Raw genomic sequence first — 25,261 nt, 5'->3', positions numbered from 1 at the left:
AAATGGCAAAAAATGTAATTGCATGAATGTGCAGGATTCACAGGGGTTCCTATTAAAGTGGCCAGTGTATTTATATATTTTGTATTTATATAGCTGGTGAAAAAAGAAGAAGAGCTTGAAATAGTTGTTCCTGTGTGTGTGTAGGAAGGCAGAAAGACTCTGGAGAACCAAGTGAAGAGGCTGGAGATGGTGGAGCGCAGAGAAAATAAACTGAAAGACGACATTCAGACCAAATCGCAGCAGATCCAGCAGATGGCTGAGAAGATCCTAGTGAGCCTAATTTCCCCCTCTCGCTCTCTCTTTCTCTCACTCTGTCTCTCACTTTCTCTTTCTCTTCTCCTTTCATGTTCATGTGCTCTCAAGCTCAGTTTAATAATATAAAAAAATGTATTAAAAAAACGAATAAAGGTTGTCTGTGTGTAGGAACTGGAAGATAACCTGAGGGAAACTCAGGCCACCGCCCAGCGGATGGAGGCCCACCTAGTCCAGAAGGAAAGACTGTATGAGGACAAAATAAAGGTAGCAATGGAGTATTTTCAGACCTGTTGATGGTTTGTTGCCGTGCATGTGACACGCCTTAATAAAATGGTTGAGCCGCAGTATTTCTGTAAGATGATAGGCACGCACTGAATGATTAGAACGATTATGCGATCATGCGTATCTATTTGTGTGTGTTGAGGTGTTGGAGGCTCAGATGAAGGCAGACTTGGCTGATAAGGACGTTCTGGAGGCCAAGCGAGCTCAGCATGAAGAGGAAGTGCGTGAGAAAGGCAAACTCCTCAGCGAGCAGAAAGCTGTAAGAATTTCCTCGCACCTCCTCCTGACTGCGTGAGCATGTGTCCACAACCTCTATTTTTTTTTTTTTTTTTTAGATTACTTTTCCATCGTTCCTAGAGATGCACGCATTGCTGGAGTTTATTCAGAACAAAACCTAGATCTTAATCATTTGAGGGTGAAAAGTAATTAAACCTAACTAAAAATGGATGAAAAGTAAGACATTTCATCACATAATTCATGTCAGGTTATATGACATCACTCGTCCTTCAGTATTTTATAAAAAGTACTTCAGGCATCACATTCTGCATATCCTGCCTATACAGCAACAGCTCTCCTGTGGGGTGTTACTACTAAATATTAAGTTTTTTCCGCACACTGAAGGCTTAAATACTTTGACAAGTATAATTAATACCTGGATATATAAATACGTTAGGAAGGAAAATATCAGTCACTATAACACTTCTACAGAATAATATTTTTTTTTCCCACAGTGTTTAAAAGCAGTCATTAGCGATGTGTCACTTTCTGTTTAACCCATTACACCCCACACGTATGATCCTAATTCCTATAACTGCCTTTCTTATTCCTGTTACTGTAGTTGCTGAACACGATACACACTGATAAGCCATAACATTATGAGCAGTGAGAGGTGAAGTGAATAAGACTGATGATCTCCTCATCATGGCACCTGTTAGTGGGTGGGATATATTAGGCAGCAAGTGAACATTTTGTCCTCAAATTTGATGTGTTAGAAGCAGGAAAAATGGGCTGAGTTTGACAAGAGCCAAATCGTGATGGTTAGATGACTGGATGAGAGAATCTCCCGGTCTGCAGTGGTCAGTATCTATCAAAAGTGGTCCAAGGAAGGAACAGTGGTGAACCAGTGACAGGGTCATGGACGGTCAAGGCTCATTGATGCACGTGGGGAGCGAAGGCTGGCCCCTGTGATCTGATCCAACAGACGAGCTACTGTTGCTCAAATTGCTGAAGAAGTTAATGCTGGTTCTGATAGAAAGGTGTCAGAACACACAGTGCATGACGGGTCAGGGCTGTTTTGGCAGAAAAAGGGGTACCGACAATATTAAACACATGGTCATAATGTTATGCCTGGTCGGTGTATATTCTTTTGGAATGTTTTCATACTTCTTTTTTTTTTCCAAGCAAATGTCCTGTCTCGTTTCTGACTTTGAGTCTATCCACTTAGCCAAAATACTTATCCAATTATTACTATTATTTCCGTGATTGGATTATTATACCCTTAACCCATGAGAAGAGACGGCTGCAATATGCGACAGTCAATGCATCATTACACTGTATAATTATTGTAATCAATAAAATATTCCATCAAATACTACATTCAGCAAACCAAGTGCCATCACAGAGACAGGAAATTAAACAATATACAGTAGAGCCTGCATCTTAGTGAACACAAAAGCACACAGTAGAACTGGAATCTATAGCTGAATCGATTCATCATTATGAAAATGTCTCAGCTCTGATCTCACAGTAGAGTTTTAAAAGGAATGAGATGAGTTGATTTGATTTGATATCTCCCAACCATATCATATAATAACAATAATAACTCTTCCTCTTTTTTTTCCCCCCTCATGACACCATTCTACTCACCGTCAGATAAATGGCAATAATATATCGCACCATTGCCATGCATTTATTTTTGCCTTTGTGTTATGATCCTGCAAACATGCCCAGTTGTCCTTAATGATGCATGATGATGACATTTAGACTGACTCATTCTCTTTCTAGGTTACATATCCTTATAAATGACAGTGCTATTGTATTATCTTTATTGAGTGGACTTTTATTTGTCTGGGTTATATTCAACGTGTGGGTGTGTGTATATCCTCCCTTAAGACCATCAATGCCATGGAAAATAAGATGAAGAGTCTGGAGCAACGCATTGCTGAGCTCTCTGAGGCCAACAAACTGGCAGCCAACAGCAGCATCTACACACAGAAAAACATGTAAGAGACATAGATAGAAAATAGCAAATCTGAGGAATTGAATCATGAATGTAACTCTGTGCTTTGGTGGGACCTTATATGTGTGCGCTGGGCAGGAAAGCACAGGAGGAGATGATCTCAGAACTGCGTCAGCAGAAGTTCTACCTGGAGTCGCAGGCAGGAAAGCTGGAGGCTCAGAACGCCAAGCTGGAGGAGCATCTGGAGAAGATGAGTCAGCAGGAGCAGAGCAAGAAGAGCCGGCTGATAGAGCTGGAGGCCAGACTGCGCGAGGTCAGAGAGGGCTTGTGCAGAACAAGGCATTCATTTTCCAGAAATTATGTTAGGCTGTGGATATTCTGTTGTTAATATCACACTTGAGCTACTAATGGTTCCTTAGAGATTCCGTTCATTTGCATCTGCACTGGTGCAGCTTCCCTAATGCATATTAAAACACTTAATGTGTTCATGATACTAATAACGGCTATTAGAAATTAGCAGGAACCTACGCTTTAAAAATGCCTCGAAAATGTGTAGAATTTTTTACCATTAATGACATGGTGCTGTCCCTGGTCCTGGAGCCTGGATCTGTGTCTGATCTCAAACATGTTTCAACTGGTTCTCAGACAGCTCGGGGGTGGCATCATCCATCACCTTGAAAATTCGGCTCGGAAAAATCAAGCTATTTTGGATTACTGCTATTAAAATCAGTCATAAATAGACTGAATGGCTATTTAAAAAAAATCTCATTTGAGAATATACACTCCTGCAAGAGCAATATTATATTATGAACATATCTCTCATCCTTTATGTAATAGTTTAGATTTGGCTGGAGGTAATTAAAATAATTGTAATTAAAATTCTGCACATTTTTTTTTTTTACGCCATATGTTGCAGAACACCCACACCTGAATACTTCATGGTTCGACTCTGAAACAGGTGGGATCGTGGGCTGTTTATTAAAATCACCAGCACCTTATCAGAAACAGATAAATATAGTGACATAGTGGAGAGGAATGAATGATTTTATTCATACAGGTCATGACTAGAGATGGTAATCAGATCAGCTGAAGAAAGTGACTGTACACCGATCAGGCATAAGATTATGAACACTGAGAGGTGACGTGAATAACACTGATTATCTCTTCATCATGGCACCTGTTAGCGGGTGGGATATATTAGGCAGCAAGTGAACATTTTATCCTCAAAGTTGATGTTAGAAGCAGGAAAAATGGACAAGTGTAAGGATTTGAGCGAGTTTGACGAAGGGCCAAATTGTGATGGCTAGACCACTGGATCAGAGCATCTCCAAAACTGCAGCTCTTGTGGGGTGTTCCCGGTCTGCAGTGGTCAGTATCTATCAAAAGTGGTCCAAGGAAGGAACAGTGGTGAACCGGCGACAGAGTCATGGGCGTCCAAGGCTCATTGATGCACATGGGGAGCGAAGGCTGGCCCGTGTGATCCAATCAGACGAGCTACTGTTGCTCAAATTGCTGAAGAAGTTAATGCTGGTTCTGATAGAAAGGTGTCAGAATACACAGTATATGACGGGTCAGAGCTGTTTTGGCAACAAAAGGGGGACAAACACGATATTAGGCAGGTGAACATAATGTCGGTGAAATTATATTATAATCTTATAGACACACTTCTGTGTTCAGTGGAAATTCTCTTGCAGTTAAATCTATATAATTCACACCTATGATTTCATGAAACTTGTTAACTTTATACAACCCCGACAAGAGAGGATAGACATAAACAGGAAAGACAGAATGGTTTAGTCTTAGAAAGCTGGACAGGATGCGTAGGAAGAGAAGAAGGTACACAGCAGAATAATGACTGGTTTGTCGCTAACAAAAAAGAGTTTTTGTTCCGAGTTACAAAAGGCTGAATAATAGTGTCAGTCGGGACTCACACAGCCATTTAGAAATGTAGCTGAATCAACAGGGCATCTGTAGGTGATTAAGTTATTGTATTTGTGGGTGTGTGTGTTGTGAATAGATGGGTCTGGAGCACGAGGAGCAGAAGCTGGAGCTAAAAAGGCAGGTGACTGAGCTGACGCTGTCACTGCAGGAGAGAGAGTCTCAGATCAGCAGTCTGCAGGCGGCACGTCATGCTCTGGAAAGCCAACTACAGCAGGCCAAGACCGAGCTGGAGGAGACCACGGCCGAGGCTGAGGAGGAGATTACTGCTCTTAGAGTGAGACACACTCACAGACACTTAATAATTACAACCTTTTAGTTTCCCACTCAGCATCCTTTACAGTTAATCCAAGAGTTCTGGCGGATTTATTGGTGCATCACGACCAGATCTGATTTGCTATGCAGTATATCAGAACTTATTTATGCAAATGGGCTTGTCTGCCAAACTACATTAAGCCAGTTAAGCAAAAATAGAAAGATGCTTCAAATGACTGACAACAGCAGCATATCATACAACACATCATACAACAAATATGACATACAACAAAGCTTGCAAGCAATAATAATAATTTCACATAATAGCTGAACGCTGTTAGGAAATTTAAATCACATCATGCTGTTTAAGCTGCTTGCTAGCACTAGATAAGAAGTTTGCTAGTATGATTGACCAACCAAGCAAGCCAAGACTGGCACGTCTCTTTTGTACACTTTTCTGTCCACAAGCTTCAGAACCTCTATGATCCTTTTGTGTGCTGGTTTCTGACAGGCAAACAAACTTTGTGTCCACATCACCCCCTGTTCAAAAAAGTTTTATTTGAAAGAGAAATCTCCGTCTTCTAAATATAGGTAGATCTTTACATTCATTAAAGAAACGTACCATGGATCTGGCTCACAGGACTTAATCTTTGTCCTTCATCTTTATTAAAATCCTTTGATACGAATTACAATATAGCAAGCAGTAGTTGTAGATAAATATTTTGACTAAATTCCTCAATATTTTATTTTTAATTCTCTTTGCCCAGGCTCACAGAGATGAAATTCAGCGCAAGTTTGATGCTCTGAGGGACAGCTGCTCGGTATGTAGCTCATCCATAATTATCCATAATAACAGGTTTACATAATATTTATTAATACTTTTCATCAAAACATTTCATTTATAAACAGTGACACTAATCTTGGAAGATGTAGGTCTTTAACTGTATCAGGACGTAATTGGTGTTGTGTCATTGCAGGTGATCACAGACCTGGAGGAGCAGCTTACCCAGCTGACCCAGGAGAATGCCGAGCTGAACCGGCAGAACTTCTATCTGTCCAAACAGTTGGATGAGGTGACCGATGAGAGCGAGGAAAGACTACAGCTCAGCCAGGATGTGGAGCGTCTACGCCGAGAGGTGGCTGACAGAGAGATGCACCTGAACAATCAGAAACAGGTAAATCACACACACACCTCAGTGACCAGGTCTTGTGAAATTTCCACTGCAACCCACAACTTAATGTTATACCTACCCTTGTGAAAAGAACATTGAGACCCTGAAGACGACGTGTAGCATGCTTGAGGAACAAGTGGTCGAATTGGAGACGCTGAATGATGAGCTGCTTGAGAAAGAGAGACAGTGGGAGAACTGGCGCTCAGCCCTGGAGGACGAGAAGGAGCAAGCGGAGCGTCGGACACGCGACCTTCAACGCCTCCTCGACAACGAGAAACAGAATCGACTGCGTGCTGATCAGCGCAGCACTGAATCCCGCCAAGCCGTGGAGCTGGCCGTGCGTGAGCACAAGGCCGAAATCCTCGCCCTTCAGCAGGCACTCAAGGAGCAGAGGCTCAAAGCTGAGAGTCTCTCCGATACCGTGAGTCTCTCTCTCTCTCTCTCTCTCACACACACACTCCCGTGTTTCATAAGGCTGACTCAGTGAATCTCATCACTCAAACTCTTTAATTCCCATTTTCATTTTTGTTCTCTGTATATTAGGAACATTCGTTATTATTATTAAAAATGGAGTTTCTGCTCCCGTGTCACTGTTCCCCAGATCCTGAACGTTGATGAATGCTTAGCTAGCGCTGAGATAATTATGGATCCCAGCAGCTATTGCTTACTAAGCCTAGAGCTTACATTATACTGCTGATGTAATGAAATAATTACTAAAAACCCTGAAAATCAAATCCATGTTTAACATTAGAGTGCATATAGTCTTTTGGTAATTCAAAATTGCATGAAAATAGACTAATATTTCAAAGGTATGTTTGTATTTCTGTCTGCTCTGACAGTGTTTGAAGATTTTGTTAAAGGAACGCTACTATTTTTCAAACTACTTCTTAACTTATGATAGATTGTTTGAATCAAATCAAAATTTATGTTTATAGGTTATATGTTTTATTTATTCTTTTTCGAAGTTTTGTGGCACCTATCACACCTACATTGTTGTTGTTAACACATAATCACATTCATTTCTACGTTTTGACCTGCAGTTGAATGACCTGGAGAAGAAGCATGCCATGTTGGAGATGAACGCTCGCAGCCTCCAGCAGAAGCTAGAGACTGAGAGAGAGCTGAAGCAGAGGCTGATGGAGGAGGTTGGTCTTACACACACACACACACAGGTTTTTGGAGCAGGACAAATTAACCCGTCGGCCCATGTCCTGAGCCGTCTATCAGCGTGACTGCTGGTCAGACTGTGGATATGATTAGGCTATAGCCATGCAGATAGAACCTCATATTAGCTGTAACCTATGTGATGTAGTTAAGATTCTTATTGCCTAGCTATACAGCACACACTGATGCTGGTCCCCCATGCAAAGTAATTTCATTATAAGTACACTTTGCGCTCCTGTGAACTTGTGCCTATTATTATCATATCCACACAATAGACCGTGCCCTTGAATGGATCAACCTGGTTAGCAGTGATGTAAAGATATAGTGTCGATATCACTTATTGGGCTCTTGTGGAACTTCAGACAGGAAATAATGACAAATTTCTCAACTGTGTACTTGACAAGAAATTTGAAGTTCAGTAGTACTTAGTTCAGTTGCATGTTTTGACATCTCAGCAAGGAAAACTGCAGCAGCAGATGGACCTCCAGAAGACCCACATCTTCAGGCTGACTCAGGGCCTGCAGGAAGCGCTGGACCAAACCGACCTGCTCAAGACTGAGAGAACAGACCTTGAGTACCAGCTAGAAAATATACAGGTCTACACACACACACACACACTTTTGATCATAATTCAGTTTCCTATATTGCATTTGCAGCTCTTGTTTCACCATTTACCAAACCTTTTTCCTGCTTACCTAACTATGCTGAACAGCTAATCAAAAGCACTTTGAGAGGCAGGAATCATTGATGACTCCTCAGGGATGAATGCAGTATATTGATTCAGATAGAGATAGACTAAGAAGTAGTGAAGCAGAGGCTCTGACTAGATCCTGACTCCCTCAGTCTGTCTGAGTCCATGCTGTAATTATACTCTCCTACACACACTCAGCTCACAGGATTAATGATCTGTTGTTCTTGCAGTCCTCTGCAGATGCCTCACAAATACATCACACATGCTCACAACAACAGCGGGACTGCGAGTGCATTTACTGTATTCTGACAGTACAGATGGTTTTTGGGCCCAGAGAGACAATTAACATGAGTGACAAAGTGACTGATCGCCACTGTTGAAACGTCCATGCCCATCTCAAAACGCCGAGTAGTAACTAACTATGTAACTAAACACAGACCAGTAACACAGCAACGAACCAAATATCTATTAGTAAGGAACTGTTATTCCTTCCAAATCTGCTTTTTAATAAATTATGCATTCTGTGCTAGGAGTGCATTGTCATTCTTATTAAAAAGCACGCTGACCAATTAAACAGAAGATTTGAAGCACTAGAATAAAAACAGATAGACAGAAGAAATGTATCGGCTCCTAAGTATGAGAACTGGTGCAGAGATAGCAATGCCTTATATCTTTACATGTGTCAGTGGTAAGAACCTGATACACTGCTTTGTACTGCTTATGCCTTTATCAACGGCATCTTAGAAAATATACTACTCATATTTCAACCAGTGAGCTGTCTAGACTCAGACTGCTTTAGACAGTGTTTCAAAATAAGCAGTTTCTCCTCTGGTATCATCCTCTTCTCTCTAGGCTGTATATTCTCATGAGAAGGTGAAGATGGAGGGCACGATCTCTCAGCAAACCAAACTCATCGACTTCCTCCAGGCCAAGATGGACCAACCCATCAAGAAAAAGAAGGTATGAGGGAAAACCAAGGCTTTTTACCATGCCTAATTAATCTTCCCTTCCTAAGATGTAACCTTGGTGCATTTTGTGCTTTCATGCTGCAGTCATTTATAATTGCCTTGGCTGAGATCATTAATTAGGCTTCAGAGACTTTTCCTTATGTCAGAGAAACCTTTGCCTCTGGTCTATAGAAGACCATTTCCAGGGCCATGATGCGATGGTCTCTCTCTGTGTCCCCGTCCTGTAGGGTATTTTTGGACGTCGACGGGAGGATATGGTTGCTGCCGGTAACGGAGCAACGAGCATGGTGCAGGCGCCGCCAGCAGTGCCTATGCAGTACAGCGACATGAAGGCGGCACTGGATAAGGAGCGAGCACGGTGCACTGAGCTGGAGGAAGCCCTGCAGAAGATGAGGATAGAGCTGCGCTCACTGCGAGAGGAGGGTAAGGAGCTGCTGTGTTTAACAACGTCCACCTCCTTACACAGTGTGAAATATTTTCAGGGTCTCCTATTTTTGAAGTCAACAGCAATAGGAAATATTGTAAACTATGTACCCAAGTGGCCTCAGAATACCCATCATGCACTGCACTGTCTGGACCGACGGTAAAATAATTGTGTGGAAAATGAATTAGCTAACAATGTTTTTGCTACAAGACACAATTAGTGTTGAAGTCTAATGAATAAACTCGTCTGATGTAGAGTATGAAATCATTTCTGTTGCCCATAATAGAATTCTGTGTAGCTTGCATCTCACCAATCTCACTTTTCCTCTTTTTTTTTTCCTGACTCATTCTTTTTTTGTGTTGTATTCATGTTTGTTTTCCCAGTAGGACCGATGTGGCACTTTAATCAGCTTTCATTCTTGTATTTTGCTGCTCAGCAGTCAAATTTGATTTTCTATCTGACTAAATCAGCAGAAAAAGAAAACTTTTTAATTTCAGATTTTTTTCCCCCACTCTTTGTATTTTTCCATGTATTCAGAATAATATTACATTTCTTCCGCTGTATGAAGTCCATGTAAATCCATCTGCCATTTTAAACACCGGTTTTCTTCCCACAGACCTGTTTCAGATTTATTATACGTGCTCAATGCATAAAAGTGGTGTTTTTAGGAAAAACCTATCTGTGGATGTGTGATATTGCTTGTTTTTAATATTTTACGGTAAAAACAAAGCTGTTTTTTTTTTTTTTTTACAAAATATAAACACAAGACTTTTTTAAGCAAAGACTAGATAACACTTTAAAAAGTGTGAAACTTTGAGTAATCTAACACAGTCTTAGACACAATAGGCGGCATGCCAAACGTCTAGTAATATATATTTTTATGGCACGCTATCTTTTATCATTTGTGTCGCCCACAAATCCATTTTCATTCCATTCCATTTGTTTTGAATTTGACTGATTATGTTTGGATTTTCTCCAGCGGCTCACTTCAAGTCCCAGGAGCACGTGGCCCCCTCCACACCGGCCTCGGCCCGTCACCAGCTCCTTATGTCGGCCATCGTTAAGTCTCCTGAACGGCAGCCAAATCCCAGCAGCCTGCTGAACCCAGCCAGCTCGGCCCGACGCAAGGAGACCTCCACTCCTGAGGGTGAGCCACAGCGTTTGATCTGGGACAGGAAGTTTTAATTAAGAGCGCTACCTTCCTAATTATTCTGTTGGGGGGGGGGCCTAAATAATGATATTTCCTGATTTGACTCACAAGATTAGATTTTCTCAAGCAGAATTTATTGTTGAAATATTTTCTTAAATAAAAAGGCTTTTTTTTCCCCATGATAATGAAAATATTCCATACTGGTTCACCTCTTTCTAAAGCTCCCTCAACACCCGTCTCCGTCTCCTATTTTGCCATCTTCCCTCTCCGGCTTTGTGGGGAACATAGTTCGTCTTTTCACCTTACCTGTGTGCTCTGTTGCTGTCTTCCCTCTCTTTGTGTGTCTCTGTGAAGCCTGAGACCTTTTTTTGTCTTCTCTTATCTCTTCTGTTCTTTTCAGAGAAGAGGAGGGTTACATTCGAAAGTAAGTCTCTCGCCCGCTTTACCTCCCCTCTCCCGCTTTTTCTCTCGTCTCCCCCCTTCTGAAGGCTGTTCCTTGTCAACTCATCTATCTACTCGATGAGACAGTTTGTGGGGTGGATTTATGAAGCTATGCACTTTATAGTAACTCCCTCTGTCTAGGAGTGTTACTCTTGGTATTTTAACATTTCAGTCCCTAAGTCTTGTATAACTGGAGCAATATGTATTTGATAGTATATTGACTCAAGCAAGCATTTCTTTTCATAAGCGGTGCCAACCCAGGTGTCAACACAAGAAAGGCAAGGCTATATAATAATAAATAATTGCGAATATTGTTTGTTTGAATGTTACATTAATATTTATAGCGATTTGTGGATTTACATTCACGTTTCAGGCTTGCTGCTGTTTGGCCAGTGGTGTAGACAGGAATTTATTTTAATGGAGGATGAAAGAAGAAGAAGAAGAAGAAACCTCACTGTGCGATCAATATAATTCAATTTATAAATGCAACACACTCTTCAGTCAACCAACCTTGCTATATTAATAGCATTAATAAGTCTACAATAACATCACAATAAAACAATATCAGGACAATGCCACAAAAAAGGATTTAAATAACGTACTTAAGAGGAACATATAAATACATTTTACCCTGTAAATCCTAAATATCCCTGATAGCTAGCTGACCTTAAGTAGATTTAAATCATACGTGATCTTGAGGACTGCGGTGGTTAAATGTGGATAAATTTTTTTTTGTTTATTTTAATAAACATTATTATGAAACAACATGCTAAAATCGTGTTCAGCAATATGAATTAATTAGCATTAAATCTGTAGAACAAGAGTATAGAGTATAGTTTGCTGTTGTCTGTGCATAGTGGAGTAAGCCTCTCTGTTTTATCCCTTTTCCTCTCTGGCCCAAGCATTTGCACCATCCTTTGAGATGCTTCTTCTCTCAGTTTCTCATGCTTCTTCTCTCAGTTTCTCTCTGCATTGAAGCTCTCGATTGTCTTTGATCTAATAATCGAGAATGGACTCTGTCATTTCCATGAAGCATGCAGTGCCCTGCCACTGGCTTCAGAATGAGATTGCACTTCTTTTTTATAGCTTTGGCAGTTGTTGTATTTTTTTTATTTCTTTTTAACTTCGCTTTTAGGACTTCAATCCTTCCTGATCTCCCTTTTTGCATTTTTTTTTTTATTTTTTATCTTTGACTCTCTTACATTCTTTTTTTTTTTCTGGAGTGCACGGATCTCTGCATGTGAATAGCATCAGTAGAAAACCAGCTCGGTCTTTTCCTCTCCGTATTTCCTATGTAAGTACTGGTTATATGCACACTCACCAGCCACGTTATTAAGAACTGCTCATTCATGCAGTTCATCTTTGCAGTCAATCATGTGGCAGCAATGCAATGGGTAAAATCAGGCAGCTGCAGTCAAAAGCTTTGCTTAATGTTCAACAGCAGAAGACCATGCCAGGTTCCACTCCTGTCAGCCCAGAGCAGGGACCTGAGGAAAAAATGGGCATAGTCTCACAGCTGAAAATCAGAAAAAGGCTAGGCGATGTTTTTCCGATCCTCGCCTGTGCGGTTTTATGACCTCAGAGTCTTGTTCTGGACTCACAGGAATGAAACCCCATGAGGTCTTCTGCTGTTGTAGCTCAGGTTTCATCACGGGTGTAAAGAGTGGTTATTTAAGTTGCTATAGACATCCTGACCAGACAGCTCAATCTGGTCTTTCCATTCTCCTTCCTTTTTTTTCTTTTTTCGTTTACACGATATTTTGTGTAAACTCTAGAGCAGGGGTGTCCAATCTTATCCAGAAAGGGCCGGTGCAGGTTTTCATTCCACCCAAGCAGAAGCTACACCTGATTCCAACTGGCTAATCAGTAGATCTTGGCTTTCAGTAGACTCAGGTGTGGCTTCTGCTCAGTTGGATTGAAAACTCGCACCCACACTGGCTCTTTGTGGATAAGATTGGACACCCTTGCTGTAGAGTGTTGAGGAAATCATCAGTTTCTGAAATACGCAGATCATCTTGTCTGGCTCTGACAATCATGCCACGGTCAAATCTACTGCGATCCCCTGTTCTGATGTATGCAGGGGTTTATGCATTGCATTGCTGCAACATGATTGCCTGACTGGATAATTGCGTGAATGAGCAGGAGTCTACATTGCTATTAAAGTGACTGGTGAATGTATTGTTCATAGGTTTTGGCACAAATTTAAGCGTCACATGCAGCCGAAATGTTTTAGAGCTTATAAGCTACACATCTAGAAAAGGAAAAAAAGGAAGATTTATCTGACACATGTAGTGTTGAAGTGCAAAACACATATAGGGCAAGATTGCATTTGCAGAATATCACTTTTGTTCAGTTAAGGTGTCAGTTAAATGAGCATAATTGTAAGGCTGCATTACTGTAAGGCTATGTGGTTGCTGTGTGCATTAGGAATAAATATGATTTAAATTAGCATGCATGAATTTAGATGATTTGAGTTGAGAGTCAGGGTGGCGTGTGGCCACACTGTAATGCTCTCACCAGGAATGACATGCTCTGTATCCCATGTCACATGCCGTAGCTAACAGCTAATACCAATTAGTCAGTCCATCATCCGTCAGACTTTTCCCTCATTTTTGTATTTTCCTTCAATACAGCATGGGCTCAACTCATTATCTAACTCCGATACACACCCACACATGTTCCTTGTCTCACACACACTGTCTATCTCTTTAGAATATGGGCGGCGTGTGAAGGAGAGGATGCACCATAACATTCCTCACCGCTTTACAGTGGGACTCAACATGAGAGCCGCCAAATGTGCAGTCTGCCTGGACACCGTGCACTTTGGCAGACAGGCTGCAACCTGCCTGGGTACGCTTTATATGGATAAAACATACTAATAATAAAGTAATAATAATTAGTGTTGGAAAATGTGTTATAATAACAAAAACTATTATTCCTCTTTTATTTCTCCATCTTTTTGTTATTCCTTAAACTGTATATAATAATCACATTTCTATTTCTCTCTATCAATCTCTACACTTCCATCCATCCTCCCTCTCTCCCTCTCTCCCTCTCTCTCTCTCTCTCTCTCTCTCTCTCTCAGAATGTCATACTCTGTGCCATCCCAAGTGCTCCCCTTGTCTTCCCGCTACATGTGGTCTGCCTCCAGAGTACGCCACCCACTTCTCTGAGGCTCTGTGCAGGGACAAGGCCAACTCTCCAGCCCTGCAGGTCAAAGAAGCTTCTGGACATGTTCGCCTTGAAGGCTGGATGAAGCAGCCTAGGTAGGAACAGAACACATGGGAATGAAGTGAACTGGGAATGGAGCAGAGTCTAATTTCAGGGGTTAAGAATGGTGCTTTTGATCATTTGTTAGTGATATACTTACTGAAGTGCAGTGTAGATCCATGATGCACCAAACCAGCAGCAGAAGAGAATTATATCTGTACTTATGCACTTATATCACACATTGCTGTAAATGGAAATGTTTTAATATTCACTGTGAACACATTGCAGGAATGGGAAGCGTGGTCAGCAGGGCTGGGAGAGCAAGTATGTTGTTCTGGATGGAACTAAAGTCTCCATCTATGAGTCAGAGCCCAGAGAAGGTATTTAACAACTTCACTGTATGTGTGCAGCATGAATATGCGCTACACTTTACTCTCTGTGTGTGTGTGTGTGTGTGTGTGTGCGCTCTCACAGTATGCAGAAATGCTAATGAAATACAGACACCACAGCTGTGAGTATTATCAGGTGTCCTTCAACCCTCTAGTGCTGTGTGTGTGAGATTGATTTATTTAGCACTGTTTAAGAACAAGATTGCTTTGCAGACTAATTAAAATATGCAAAGATGACAGAGAGGAAACAAGTAGATAGGACAGACTCGAAAAGAGATGATTAAATGCAGACTAACAAACAGGCAAGAAGACAATAAAATTTGAATAAATAATGTGAAAAGTTAGACCTCATTTGTCATAGCAGGCTGTTGAAACCTTATCTGCACATTAATACACACAGCAATGCTGCACTCTTTCTGCAGAATCTTGCTTAGTTTTCTGACTCAGGATACACTGCATATGGCTGTTTTGATGACATACACTATATTGCCAAAAGTTTTGGGACAACTCTCACTGAATTCAGGGGTTGGGCTTGGCCTCTTGGTTCCAGTGAAAGGAATTCTTAATGCTTCAGTATACCAAGACATTTTGGGGATGACCCCTTCCTGTTCCAACATGACTGTGCACGAGTGCACAAAGCAAGGTCCATAAAGACATGGATGAGCGAGTTTGGTGTGGAGGAACTTCACAGAGTCCTGACCTCAACCTGATAGAACACCTTTGGGATGAATTAGAGAGGAGACTGCAAGCCAGACCTTTTCATCACAAATGCACTTCTAGTGGAATGGTCAGAAATTCCCATAAACACACTCCTAAATCTTGTGGAAAGCCTTCCCAGAAGAGTTGAACTGCAGAGGGCTGACCACCTCCATATTACATTCATGTGCATGTAAAGGCAGACGTCCCAGTTTTGGAATAGTTCACTCTAATTCATGCCGAAGGTGTTCTATCTAGTTGAGGTCAGGACTCTGACCTCAAGTCAAGTTCCTCCACACCAAACTACATCTAGTAATAAATTTCACAAGGAAATCATAGTAATTTGATTTTTGATATGTCAATATGGCGAATAGTTTATATAGTGAATCTCCAGTGTCAGATGTACCAGTCAAAGGTAAAGTGTTCTGGATGAACGACATTGTTTTTGTGCTTTCTCGGTGCCAAGCTGCATTGTTTCTGTCTTATTAAATTCATGAGACTGTCATGGAACAGCTACTGTGGTAACATGAACTAACGTATTTCATGGACATTCCTCAACATTAAATATAACTACATTATGACCGGTCAAGAATCAGTCTTGAATAATTTTTAATAGGTGTGTAATAGGAATAAAAACCCTTCGGGCATCGTTCCAACCTGTTACTAACTATTTTCTTTTAACTGCATGCTCTGTAATTTTAAAGTCCTTACTTAAAAGTCAACCTGATTAGCCTTTGAGCTGATTAGCCATTGTTCCAGCTGTGCTCATTAGGTAAAATTTCCTCCAGCGACCTTTTGTGCGATTGCCATTTTCAGTTCCTCACTGCAAAAGCTGTGAACATAGAGCTTAAAACAAACTGACTGTGACTTGACTCGATAAATATGCAAGATATATCATTCTAAATATCGCAAACCGTTTAAGTAATAGCTAATTGTGTGTATGTGTGTGTGTTTCAGATTCGGTGAAACCACAGGAGGAGTTTGAATTGTGTTTACCTGATGGTGAGGTGACGGTCCATGGAGCTGTAGGAGCCTCTGAGCTCATCAACACTGCAAAGTCAGGTTAGGGTCTGAGCACACATCTGTTGTGTTTCTTACATCATTAGACTCACCTGATGTAATTTCACACTGGATCGTGTTTTACTTCAGGTTGACATGAAAGTACTGACTGGAGCACTTGATAACCGTAACCGTAGCTACACTGTTCTGACAAGTATTCAGCATTACCTGAAGACTAGCTTGCATAGCTACCTCTTTACCTCTTGTGTTGGAGAAGAGTGCTTCTATAACCAGACCGGTTGTGACAACAAATAACAGTAATGCTCACAAGACCCATTGAGAAAGTTATTAAATAATTTGTGTCCAGATATTCCATATGTGCTGAAGCTCGAGTCTCATCCCCACACAACATGTTGGCCTGGTCAGTCGCTCTACTTCATGGCTCCCAGTTTCCCTGATAAACAGCGCTGGGTGGCTGTTCTGGAGTCGGTAGTCGCCGGCAGCAGGAGCTCCCGTGAAAAATCAGAGTCTGATGCGGTGCGTAGACGTTTTTATGATTTTTGTGACGCTATTACATTATAACAGTATGTCTGGAATATAATGCCTGTGTATCTCTTCTATATTAAACATATATTCCCAACATGCATGTTTACATTGCACAGTTTTTCAATATTATCATAACATTTATGCACATATTGGTTTTGTAACATGAACATAAGCCTAAAAAGGCTTTATTTTTACCTTAGCCTGTAGCAATGCGATATTACGGATTTTCTTTTCTTTTCTGATTGATTGTTCTTATTATAATGGGCTCCCAGTGTAGCAGCAAAATAATTTGACCTGCATCAACTGAATTTTTCTTCAAGGCCCTTCATTTTGTAATTGTCGGAAGCTTTTTACGGACGACCGAACACGACGTGCTGTCATAAAAATGTTCAAGCACAAAAGGCAACAGCTGCTTGTGAAATGTAAAATGTTTCATGCAGACAGGACTGCGATTTTCAATGCACCCTTGAGTTCACCGAAAACCAGCAGTTATTCTCGGAAGGTTTTTATTTTTATTTTTTGGTGGAGGAGGGAGAAAAACACTAACTTCACAGATCTGGATGGATTAAAACCACACATTAACACCTCTAATGCATGAAATTACTCCCATAATATAGTAGTCGTGTGTAATTTATTGTATCTGTGACTCAATATACAGAATTAACATTGCATTGTTTCCAGTCACACCGCTAACAGAGTATGTTCTATCCAGTGAATTCATCCGTTTGTGTGTTTCTAATCCTCTCTAATCTAACGTGTGATCTGTGACGTGTGTGTTGTATGATCACCGTTGTAGGCAGGTGTAGCTAAACGACAGAAGACTCTCTCTCCGCTAGTACAGGTAAAAACCCATTTCAGGCCTCCAGCTCATTTGAGTTTGCCTGCTGCTTGGATTGTCTGCTACTCATTTTGCCCTACAGACTCGCACAGATACTCACACGAGACACGTTCACCCCCTCGAATAGTCAAGCCTGGGGTGTCAAACTCATGATTTTGATAAATCAGTTAATTCCTTTAACTTATTAGTAGTTGGCTCTCCTACAGGTTACATCATAATCTCAGCTCTTAATGAACAATGGAGGGTGATATCTCTTTTGTAGCAGTCTGATTAAAGCTGACTTCTGGGAAAAAAAATGGTGATAAAATACATATTCTTACTTTGATACTGCAAATATCATGTGTAAGGATCCAGCAACAGACAGAGTTGTAAAAACAGTCAGTCTGCATAGCTAAGTGTGTTTCCCTTAGTCAAGTTTGTTGGATATTTACATTCCGTGGCGAAGCCTAATCTGCTGCGATCGTAATACCATACCGGCTGTCAAAATGTCACCATCAGATCATCATCAAAACAAAGACACGTGCTTCCAACATGGTGCAGATGACAAGTTTTAAAATGACCAAATGAGAAGAAAGTAATAAGAAACAGAACAGGACTGACGGACTGATTCAGCACTTTTTTTCCCCCCAGATCACTGGAGTGAAGAGATAATGATGAGACTTGTGTTTAAATGCCAGAAGTGACTCAGGTGATGAGACTCATGGGCTGATGTGGATGATGCTGATAATGAAGCGAGAAGTGATGCTCATTGCAGACTTATAAATTAAAATTTATTTACCAGCTGGTTTTTTTTTTCGTAAGTAAGCTTTAAAATGCTGTAAGTTGTATGAAAGTGAACACTAGGAAAGTCTGTAGGTTTTTGCAGGCCACCACACGTAACTGAATGATTCAGCGTGTCTCTTTATTAAATATCAAACGTTTGAAATGGGATCTATCCACTTTACGTTTCGAGACCACTGTATGAAAAACTACTTCTCCGGAAACCCTGCTGCATCTTTTTTGGGTTGTCGCTTCTAACCACCCCGCTGTGTTCAAAATGCCATTCTCCAACTATTTAGCTGAGCTGTTTCCTGTTGTGCGTCAGTTTACCAATTTTAGCTGGTGCCATAAGGGTGACGCGTATCCTTTTATAAATGTCACGGCTTCTTTATAAAGAAATGACATCGGCTTCTGCTACGAGCAGTCTTACTCAGCATCTCAGTATTCACTGTCACTATCTGTAGCCCGACTTTAGGGGGAAAATAGATTATTTTTCAGAACTTGGGGTCAGTTATTATTTGACACTTCTACTAATTCTGGTCAGTGTGTTATTGATTGTTTCGATATTACTTTTCGGCCCACAGTCTTCGAGTTTGACACCTGTGGAAATAAAAACCGTCCCAGTCTTGCCAGAACATTGACCGTACATGTGTGTATTAGTAGCAGCTCTGCATGTTTCTTGTTTATTTGCTAGGTCTGTGCGCATGTGTGCAAGTATGTTGGTTGCACCTTCATCCCATGAATGCTGCCATCCTTCTCCTCTGTATAGGACACGAGGCAGATCTGCTTAATGCTTTAGCCCTGCTGGCTTATAAGCAAAAACCCCTGTTGTCATGCTGGTACTCAGTGTGTGTGTGTGTGTAAAGTTGGGTGCTTCGTCCTGTCCTTAAAGTTCCCAACCAAGTATAGCACTGTTTTTAACTTAATCTCCATTTCTGTCTCATTTTCAGAAACTCCTGGGGAATTCCTTGTTGAAGCTGGAGGGTGATGACCGGTTGGATATCAACTGTACATTACCACTGACCGATCAGGTATTTCGTTAATGTTTCACCACCTGTCTAGACTGGACTGATCCATAAATATTGGAACCTCTACATCCATTGTAAACATATTGCCCAAAAATAAATAAATGTATGCATGTCTGACCTTTGCTCAGTGCATTCTGCAAACGATGCTGTGAAGCACTGTGTAAATGTCAGACCTGGCGATCTTTTCACTTTCTGTTTTCAGATCGTAATGGTGGGTTCAGAAGAGGGACTGTACGCTCTGAATGTGATAAAGAACTCTCTGACTCACATCCCAGGCCTGACCTCCGTCTTCCAAATCCAGATCCTCAAAGAGCTCGACAAATTGCTCATGATCACAGGTCAGAACACAGACAAATATAATTACTATACCATTCTTTTACCACAATGCTGTAAAACGTTCTATTCTGATTGGCAGAAGGTGTTAGAACAACAGTTCTGATGATCAGTAACACACATCACAGGATTGCGTAATGTGTACTGGGTGTATAAATCTATCATTTGTTATATGAGGATGGAAGAAAATGTCCATCTAAACTGACCACAATTTGTCTGTGTGTGTGTGCTTGTGTCATTTTGGGTGTGTGTGTGTTGTGCAGGAGAGGAGCGAGCTCTGTGCCTGGTGGAGATTAAAAGAGTCAAGCAGTCTCTGTCTCAGTCTCACCTGCCTGCTCAGCCTGAACTCTGTCCTTATATCTTTGAGGCAGTGAAGGGATGTCATCTCTTTGCCTCTGGCAAGGTGTGGACTCAGGCTTGAATTATATATATATATATCAGTAAAAAATTTAAAAAATCGATCAAGGAATACTCTGACGTTTTTAGACTGAATCTCTACCTAGCACATCTGTGGCATGTGGGTGATGACCACAGAGATACTCATCTTTCCTTTTTTTCCGAATTGGACGTTTTGTTTCACTGAAACTCCCTCTTAGTGGAAGTCTAAGGGTAGTTGTTAGTGAGATACAGGGAAACATGAAGAAATGATTTCTATTGATAATCACTCTTCCTATGTATAAGCCTATTGATTTATAAGGTCACAAAAAAACAACACATCTTGTATTTCAGTCTAAAACTGAAACTTTCTGCCAGACCGGACACTATTTTAGTGTTGGTACTTGTGATAGAAACAAGTATTGTGGTACTGGTCCTCTTTGGGTGTCCAGCAAAACGAATAATAAATGCTCCAAACCTCACTGAGAATCACGGGGCTAAAAATACTTCTCTGAAATTGTATGCAGCAGCTAAACGAGCCCTTGTGTGTTGCAAGGAGTTTCATTGCTTTTACTGAGTATTTCATCTGTGTCTGTGTGTGTTCTGCAGATTGAGAATGGGATGTGTATCTGTGCTGCAATGCCCAATAAGATCACCATCCTGCGCTACAATGAAAGCCTCAGCAAATTCTGCATCAGGAAGGTGAGTCTGCAATCTCAGCACTATTCACATTGCTGCTACAACACATCACTTCGTCATCACTTCATCTGCTGCAGGTTATTATTCTCTGACACATCTATCTATCTATCTATCTATCTATTGGTCTGTCTGTCTCTCTATCTATCTTGGTCTTGTTATATATTTGATCTCTCTGTATGTCTATCTATCTGCCTCTCTCTCTGTCTGTCCTTCATCTATCCTTCATTCTCTCTCTCTCTCTCTCTCTCTCTCTCTCTCTCTCAGGAGATTGAGACCTCCGAGCCCTGCAGCTGCATCCACTTCACAGGTTACAGCATCATCATCGGCACAAACAAGTTCTACGAGATCGAGATGAAGCAGTATGTGCTGGAGGGTACGGCTTACACACTCACTCGCACACCCAGTTTCTCATCTGGCTCCTGGTTTAATGGAGTGTGTAATGCAGTTTTGATCGAGGTGTGTGTCTGTGTGTGAATTTTGTCATGCAGAGTTCCTGGATAAGAATGACGTGACCCTGGCCTCGGCCGTGTTTGCCGCCTCCTCGCACAGCTTCCCCATTTCCATCATTCAGGTGTCCTGCGCCCCACAGAAGGATGAGTACCTGCTCTGCTTCCACGGTACACAGAGGTCTTATTGAGAATGTGTGTGTGTGAGGGCTTATGTTCAGCCCTTGCTGAGGACCACGTGTATATCCTAAAACTCCGACAGTTCTGCTTGTACACATACCTGCAGGATTTTTCAATGAACCTACCAATTTTCCCGAGAGCAGTTAGATTAAATGTTGACACAATTTTTCTTTGAGTGAAAAGAAATTTAAGAAAGTAGACGTTCATTTTGCCCCATGTGATCAGACGGTGGTCTCTTCTTAGTCTTCTTTTTTAGGAGAATGGGGCATGAATGATTGGAAATTATTTCCTTTTTGGAGTCTGATGCATTTCATCAATAAATGTGGCAAAGAATTGTCTACTTCAATCATCTGCAAGGGAAAGAAATGTGTGTTTCATCACCGACTGAATCTTGCTCTGAAATTCTCATTGTGTCAAAAGTATTTGTGGCATGCAGTGAGCCATGTGATACGTAATGTTCTCTGTGTCATTTGCATTTGCAGAGTTTGGAGTGTTTGTGGATGCGTATGGCCGCAGGAGTCGCAGCGATGATATCAAATGGAGTAGACTGCCCCTGTCCTTCGGTAAGTCTGTGCGTCACGATTCCATTTACAGCACATGAGTGGACATCAGCTGTACTGTGTTAATATTCTCGCACGTTGCAGCCTACAGAGAGCCGTACTTGTTCGTCACTTACTTCAACTCTCTGGATGTGATCGAGGTTCAGAGCCACTCTGCCCTGGGGTAGGACTACAACTTATATCCTTGTATTCTGCACTTTATATAATTGTTATCATGATTAATGATTTATAGTACTAAGATCACAAACTGTGTGCATGTGTGTTTAAAACAGGCCTCATGCCTACGCTCACCTGGACATCCCTAGCCCACGGTACCTGGGTCCTGCCATCTCATCCGGCGCTGTGTACCTGGCCTCTTCTTACCAGAACAAGCTGAGGGTCATTTGCTGCAAGGGCAACCTGGTGCAGGAGACCTCCTCCTCGGAGCCTCAGAGAAACGGCTCCACCCGCAGGTCAGCTGCTATCAGAGCATGAACACACACACACACAGTTTGGGGGAACTTGAGTAGCACTACCAGGTTGTTGTAATTGAGCACATTGGTGAAGCCTGTAGATAAGTGTTGTGTGTGTGTGTGTGTGTGTGTATATATACCTTTGATCTCGGACATGCTAACCAAGACACAAGTGCTGGTGCTGGTATCCACACATTTCTGGCAAAAAGAAAAATCCAATTCAAGGTAACTCCAGGTTAGATGCCGGACTGGTCACATCACGGGATTGGCGTCATTGTGTTACCATGGCGATCATATGAGCAAGTGGTGCATGACCACCATGAAAACAACCCTGTTCTCTCTAGCAAGACATAGAAGTTCTCTCTCTCTCTGACATAGAAGCAGTTGAAAACTGGAAAACACACGACTGTGGCATTTCTAACATTTTTGAAAAAATGTGCAGAGGTCGTCGAATAGGGACTAAACACAGGGACGAGTCCTGTAGCTCTGATCAGTGAGATTTACTTCTGTTTAGATTTAAATCCTGAGAAAATCTTGATTCAGACAACATTTGATGCTCTGTCTCACAAATCACAGCTCTGCTTTCACTTTACTGAGGTTTAGCGTGAACTCGGTTAGGTGAAAACTCAGAGTTTGTAGGTTATTAATTATTGCAAGTATGATTTTCATAACATTTCCATTCCAGCTATGAACTGGAATGAAACTACTTAGAATAACAAAACAATTAAAAGCAGACAAATTAGGACATTTTCTTCTTCAGATTTCTCATGTTTATTAAGCGGCACTGCATGAGTGAAAAAGGGCTGATCTTTGGGTTTGTGCTCCTACTAACACACACTATCACATGTTCTCATGGTGTGTAATTGTAGTGATGTATTAGCGGTGATGGGTGTGTGTGATTTATCATGTGGCCTACGTGTGACACTCACAGTGCATCCTGTTCTTTACAGGAGGAAGAGCGCTTTTTTTATTTGCTCCAAAGCGTGAGGACGCTGTTACTCCTTTATATTGTGAAAAATGTGATTAAGTGTAACATGAATAAAGTAAGTGTTTTTAAGAACATTATTTTGGACTCTCTCATGTCAGTACTGCCACCTGTTGGTACGTGGGTCTGTTGCACGTTCTCCATGCAGACTCATCAGCGATGTTAGTGCTGTTTCAACAGGCTTTGTTTAATAAATCATCATTCATCTTAAGTAGTATGATGGCACTGCCGCTGTGAGGATGAAGGGGTAAGCAATTTTTATCTGATTTTGATAAATACACAGTGGTGGATTGTGGGATGTTGGGAAACACGAGTTGTTTGTGATGAGAATTAGATGATTTCCCTCACTAGCACACGTCTTTGCTTGTATGTGTTATGAATGTTATGTCACTATGCATTGCAGTCTATTAAAACACACAGGTAACCTGTGGTGCATCACTGTTGACAAAATAAAATACTCCATTTTGTCACATAGTATTTTTCCAATCTTCAACTGTCTGCCCATAATAGCTTCAGATTCCTGTTGTTGGCTGACAGGACTGGACCCTGAAGGAGTGGTTCTTCTTATGTTTAGCCCTCAAGGCTTGACATGTTCAACGTTGCGAGATGTTTTTCCTCTCAACAAATAAGTTATAAAGAGTGTTTTTTTGTGTTATCATAGCCTTCCTGTCAGCTCAGACCTGTCCATTCACTCTCCTCTGACCTCTCTCTTTCTACAACAGAAATACTGCTCACTGGATTTTTCATCTGTTCTGTCATTCTGTGTAAATTCTAGACACTGAAATCAGATCAGCTATTTCCTAAATGCTTAAACCAGCTCATCCGACACTGGTGTCAATCTTGTCAAAGTAACAGGGCTCACATTTTTAGATAATATTTTTGAATGTTATCATTGATTAAAACTTCTGAGCTCTTGACAAGTTCAAATTTTATGTATATATATCAGGCATAACATTATGATCACATGCCTAATATTGTATTTGTTCCCCTGTTTGTGCCAAAACAGCCCTAACCCATCATCCACTGTGTATTCTGACACCTATCTATCAGAACCAGCATTAAGTTCTTCAGCAATTTGAGCAACAGTAGCTCGTCTGTTGGTCTACATATATTTAGAGCCTTATGGATTTCTGAATGAGATAAACCTGGGTTGCAGGTTGTAAAATTGGTCCTCGGCTCATGGGCTATATCACTGGATTTTTTAAAAACACTCTGAAGTTTGATTGAGAATATTAACCACACGTCTACATCTTGATTTCTTCAGCAGCCCGAACAAACGCGGCCCACCCTCCTACAATGAGCACATCTCCAAGCGTCTGGCTTCGGGTCCCGTGTCTCAGGACAGCATGCAGCAGGTGGCTACACCACGCCGCTACCGCGAAGCTCGGACCGAGTTTCGCAGAGATGCGTCTCCCTCCGGACCGCTGGAAAGGGAGAAGTCCCCGGGGCGTCTAGTGGACAGGGGTATGGATACCCGGATGGAGCGTTCACCTGCCCGAGTGATGGAGCTGAGGAGGGAGAGGTCACCTGGTCGTGCATTTGAGAGGCTGCACACGGGATCGTCCCGCACACCAATCAACGGTGTCAACAAGGTACCACGAACCGGACCTGATGCAAAAAACCTAAACAATAATACATTAAAGAGCCTTCAGTTTAATTGACTGAAATATTGACTTTTTAGTGATAATTCTTTCTTTGCAGTGGAATATTTCTTGAAGGAATTTTGTTTGTTAACTAGATAAACAATTACAATAAATAATTGGGATTTCAGGTGAAAGTGTGTATGTATAAGTGCATGATAAGTGCATAATCAGTGACCCCACACATCAAGGTGAAAGAAAAATAAG

The 25,261-nt window shown here is 41.3% G+C and overlaps 1 protein-coding gene across 4 annotated transcripts in view; it reads left to right on the top strand.

Annotated features, from left to right (window-relative positions):
* Positions 1–25,261, top strand: part of cita (citron rho-interacting serine/threonine kinase a) — an 89,957-nt gene that overhangs the window by 63,147 nt on the left and 1,549 nt on the right. Inside the window, exons 18-48 of one of the 4 annotated variants that reach the window (XM_058382704.1) lie at positions 145–270; positions 424–519; positions 680–796; positions 2,650–2,759; positions 2,855–3,029; positions 4,734–4,931; positions 5,677–5,730; positions 5,887–6,084; positions 6,173–6,502; positions 7,122–7,226; positions 7,701–7,841; positions 8,789–8,896; positions 9,132–9,327; positions 10,308–10,475; positions 10,879–10,902; positions 13,632–13,769; positions 14,005–14,185; positions 14,418–14,509; positions 16,172–16,276; positions 16,581–16,750; positions 17,556–17,600; positions 19,307–19,387; positions 19,587–19,722; positions 19,981–20,120; positions 20,702–20,794; positions 21,056–21,164; positions 21,280–21,408; positions 21,900–21,980; positions 22,062–22,140; positions 22,250–22,429; positions 24,679–25,006. In XM_058382704.1, coding sequence (XP_058238687.1) covers positions 145–270; positions 424–519; positions 680–796; positions 2,650–2,759; positions 2,855–3,029; positions 4,734–4,931; positions 5,677–5,730; positions 5,887–6,084; positions 6,173–6,502; positions 7,122–7,226; positions 7,701–7,841; positions 8,789–8,896; positions 9,132–9,327; positions 10,308–10,475; positions 10,879–10,902; positions 13,632–13,769; positions 14,005–14,185; positions 14,418–14,509; positions 16,172–16,276; positions 16,581–16,750; positions 17,556–17,600; positions 19,307–19,387; positions 19,587–19,722; positions 19,981–20,120; positions 20,702–20,794; positions 21,056–21,164; positions 21,280–21,408; positions 21,900–21,980; positions 22,062–22,140; positions 22,250–22,429; positions 24,679–25,006 — 4,233 coding nt within the window. The remainder of the gene's footprint in view (positions 1–144; positions 271–423; positions 520–679; positions 797–2,649; positions 2,760–2,854; positions 3,030–4,733; positions 4,932–5,676; positions 5,731–5,886; positions 6,085–6,172; positions 6,503–7,121; positions 7,227–7,700; positions 7,842–8,788; positions 8,897–9,131; positions 9,328–10,307; positions 10,476–10,878; positions 10,903–13,631; positions 13,770–14,004; positions 14,186–14,417; positions 14,510–16,171; positions 16,277–16,580; positions 16,751–17,555; positions 17,601–19,306; positions 19,388–19,586; positions 19,723–19,980; positions 20,121–20,701; positions 20,795–21,055; positions 21,165–21,279; positions 21,409–21,899; positions 21,981–22,061; positions 22,141–22,249; positions 22,430–24,678; positions 25,007–25,261) is intronic. The other 3 variants (XM_058382706.1, XM_058382707.1, XM_058382708.1) reach the window with 3 other exon arrangements.

The sequence above is a fragment of the Hemibagrus wyckioides genome, linkage group LG28 (assembly GCF_019097595.1).
Source record: "Hemibagrus wyckioides isolate EC202008001 linkage group LG28, SWU_Hwy_1.0, whole genome shotgun sequence".
Taxonomy (NCBI): domain Eukaryota; kingdom Metazoa; phylum Chordata; class Actinopteri; order Siluriformes; family Bagridae; genus Hemibagrus; species Hemibagrus wyckioides.
This window is presented reverse-complemented; position numbering and strand designations above follow the sequence as displayed.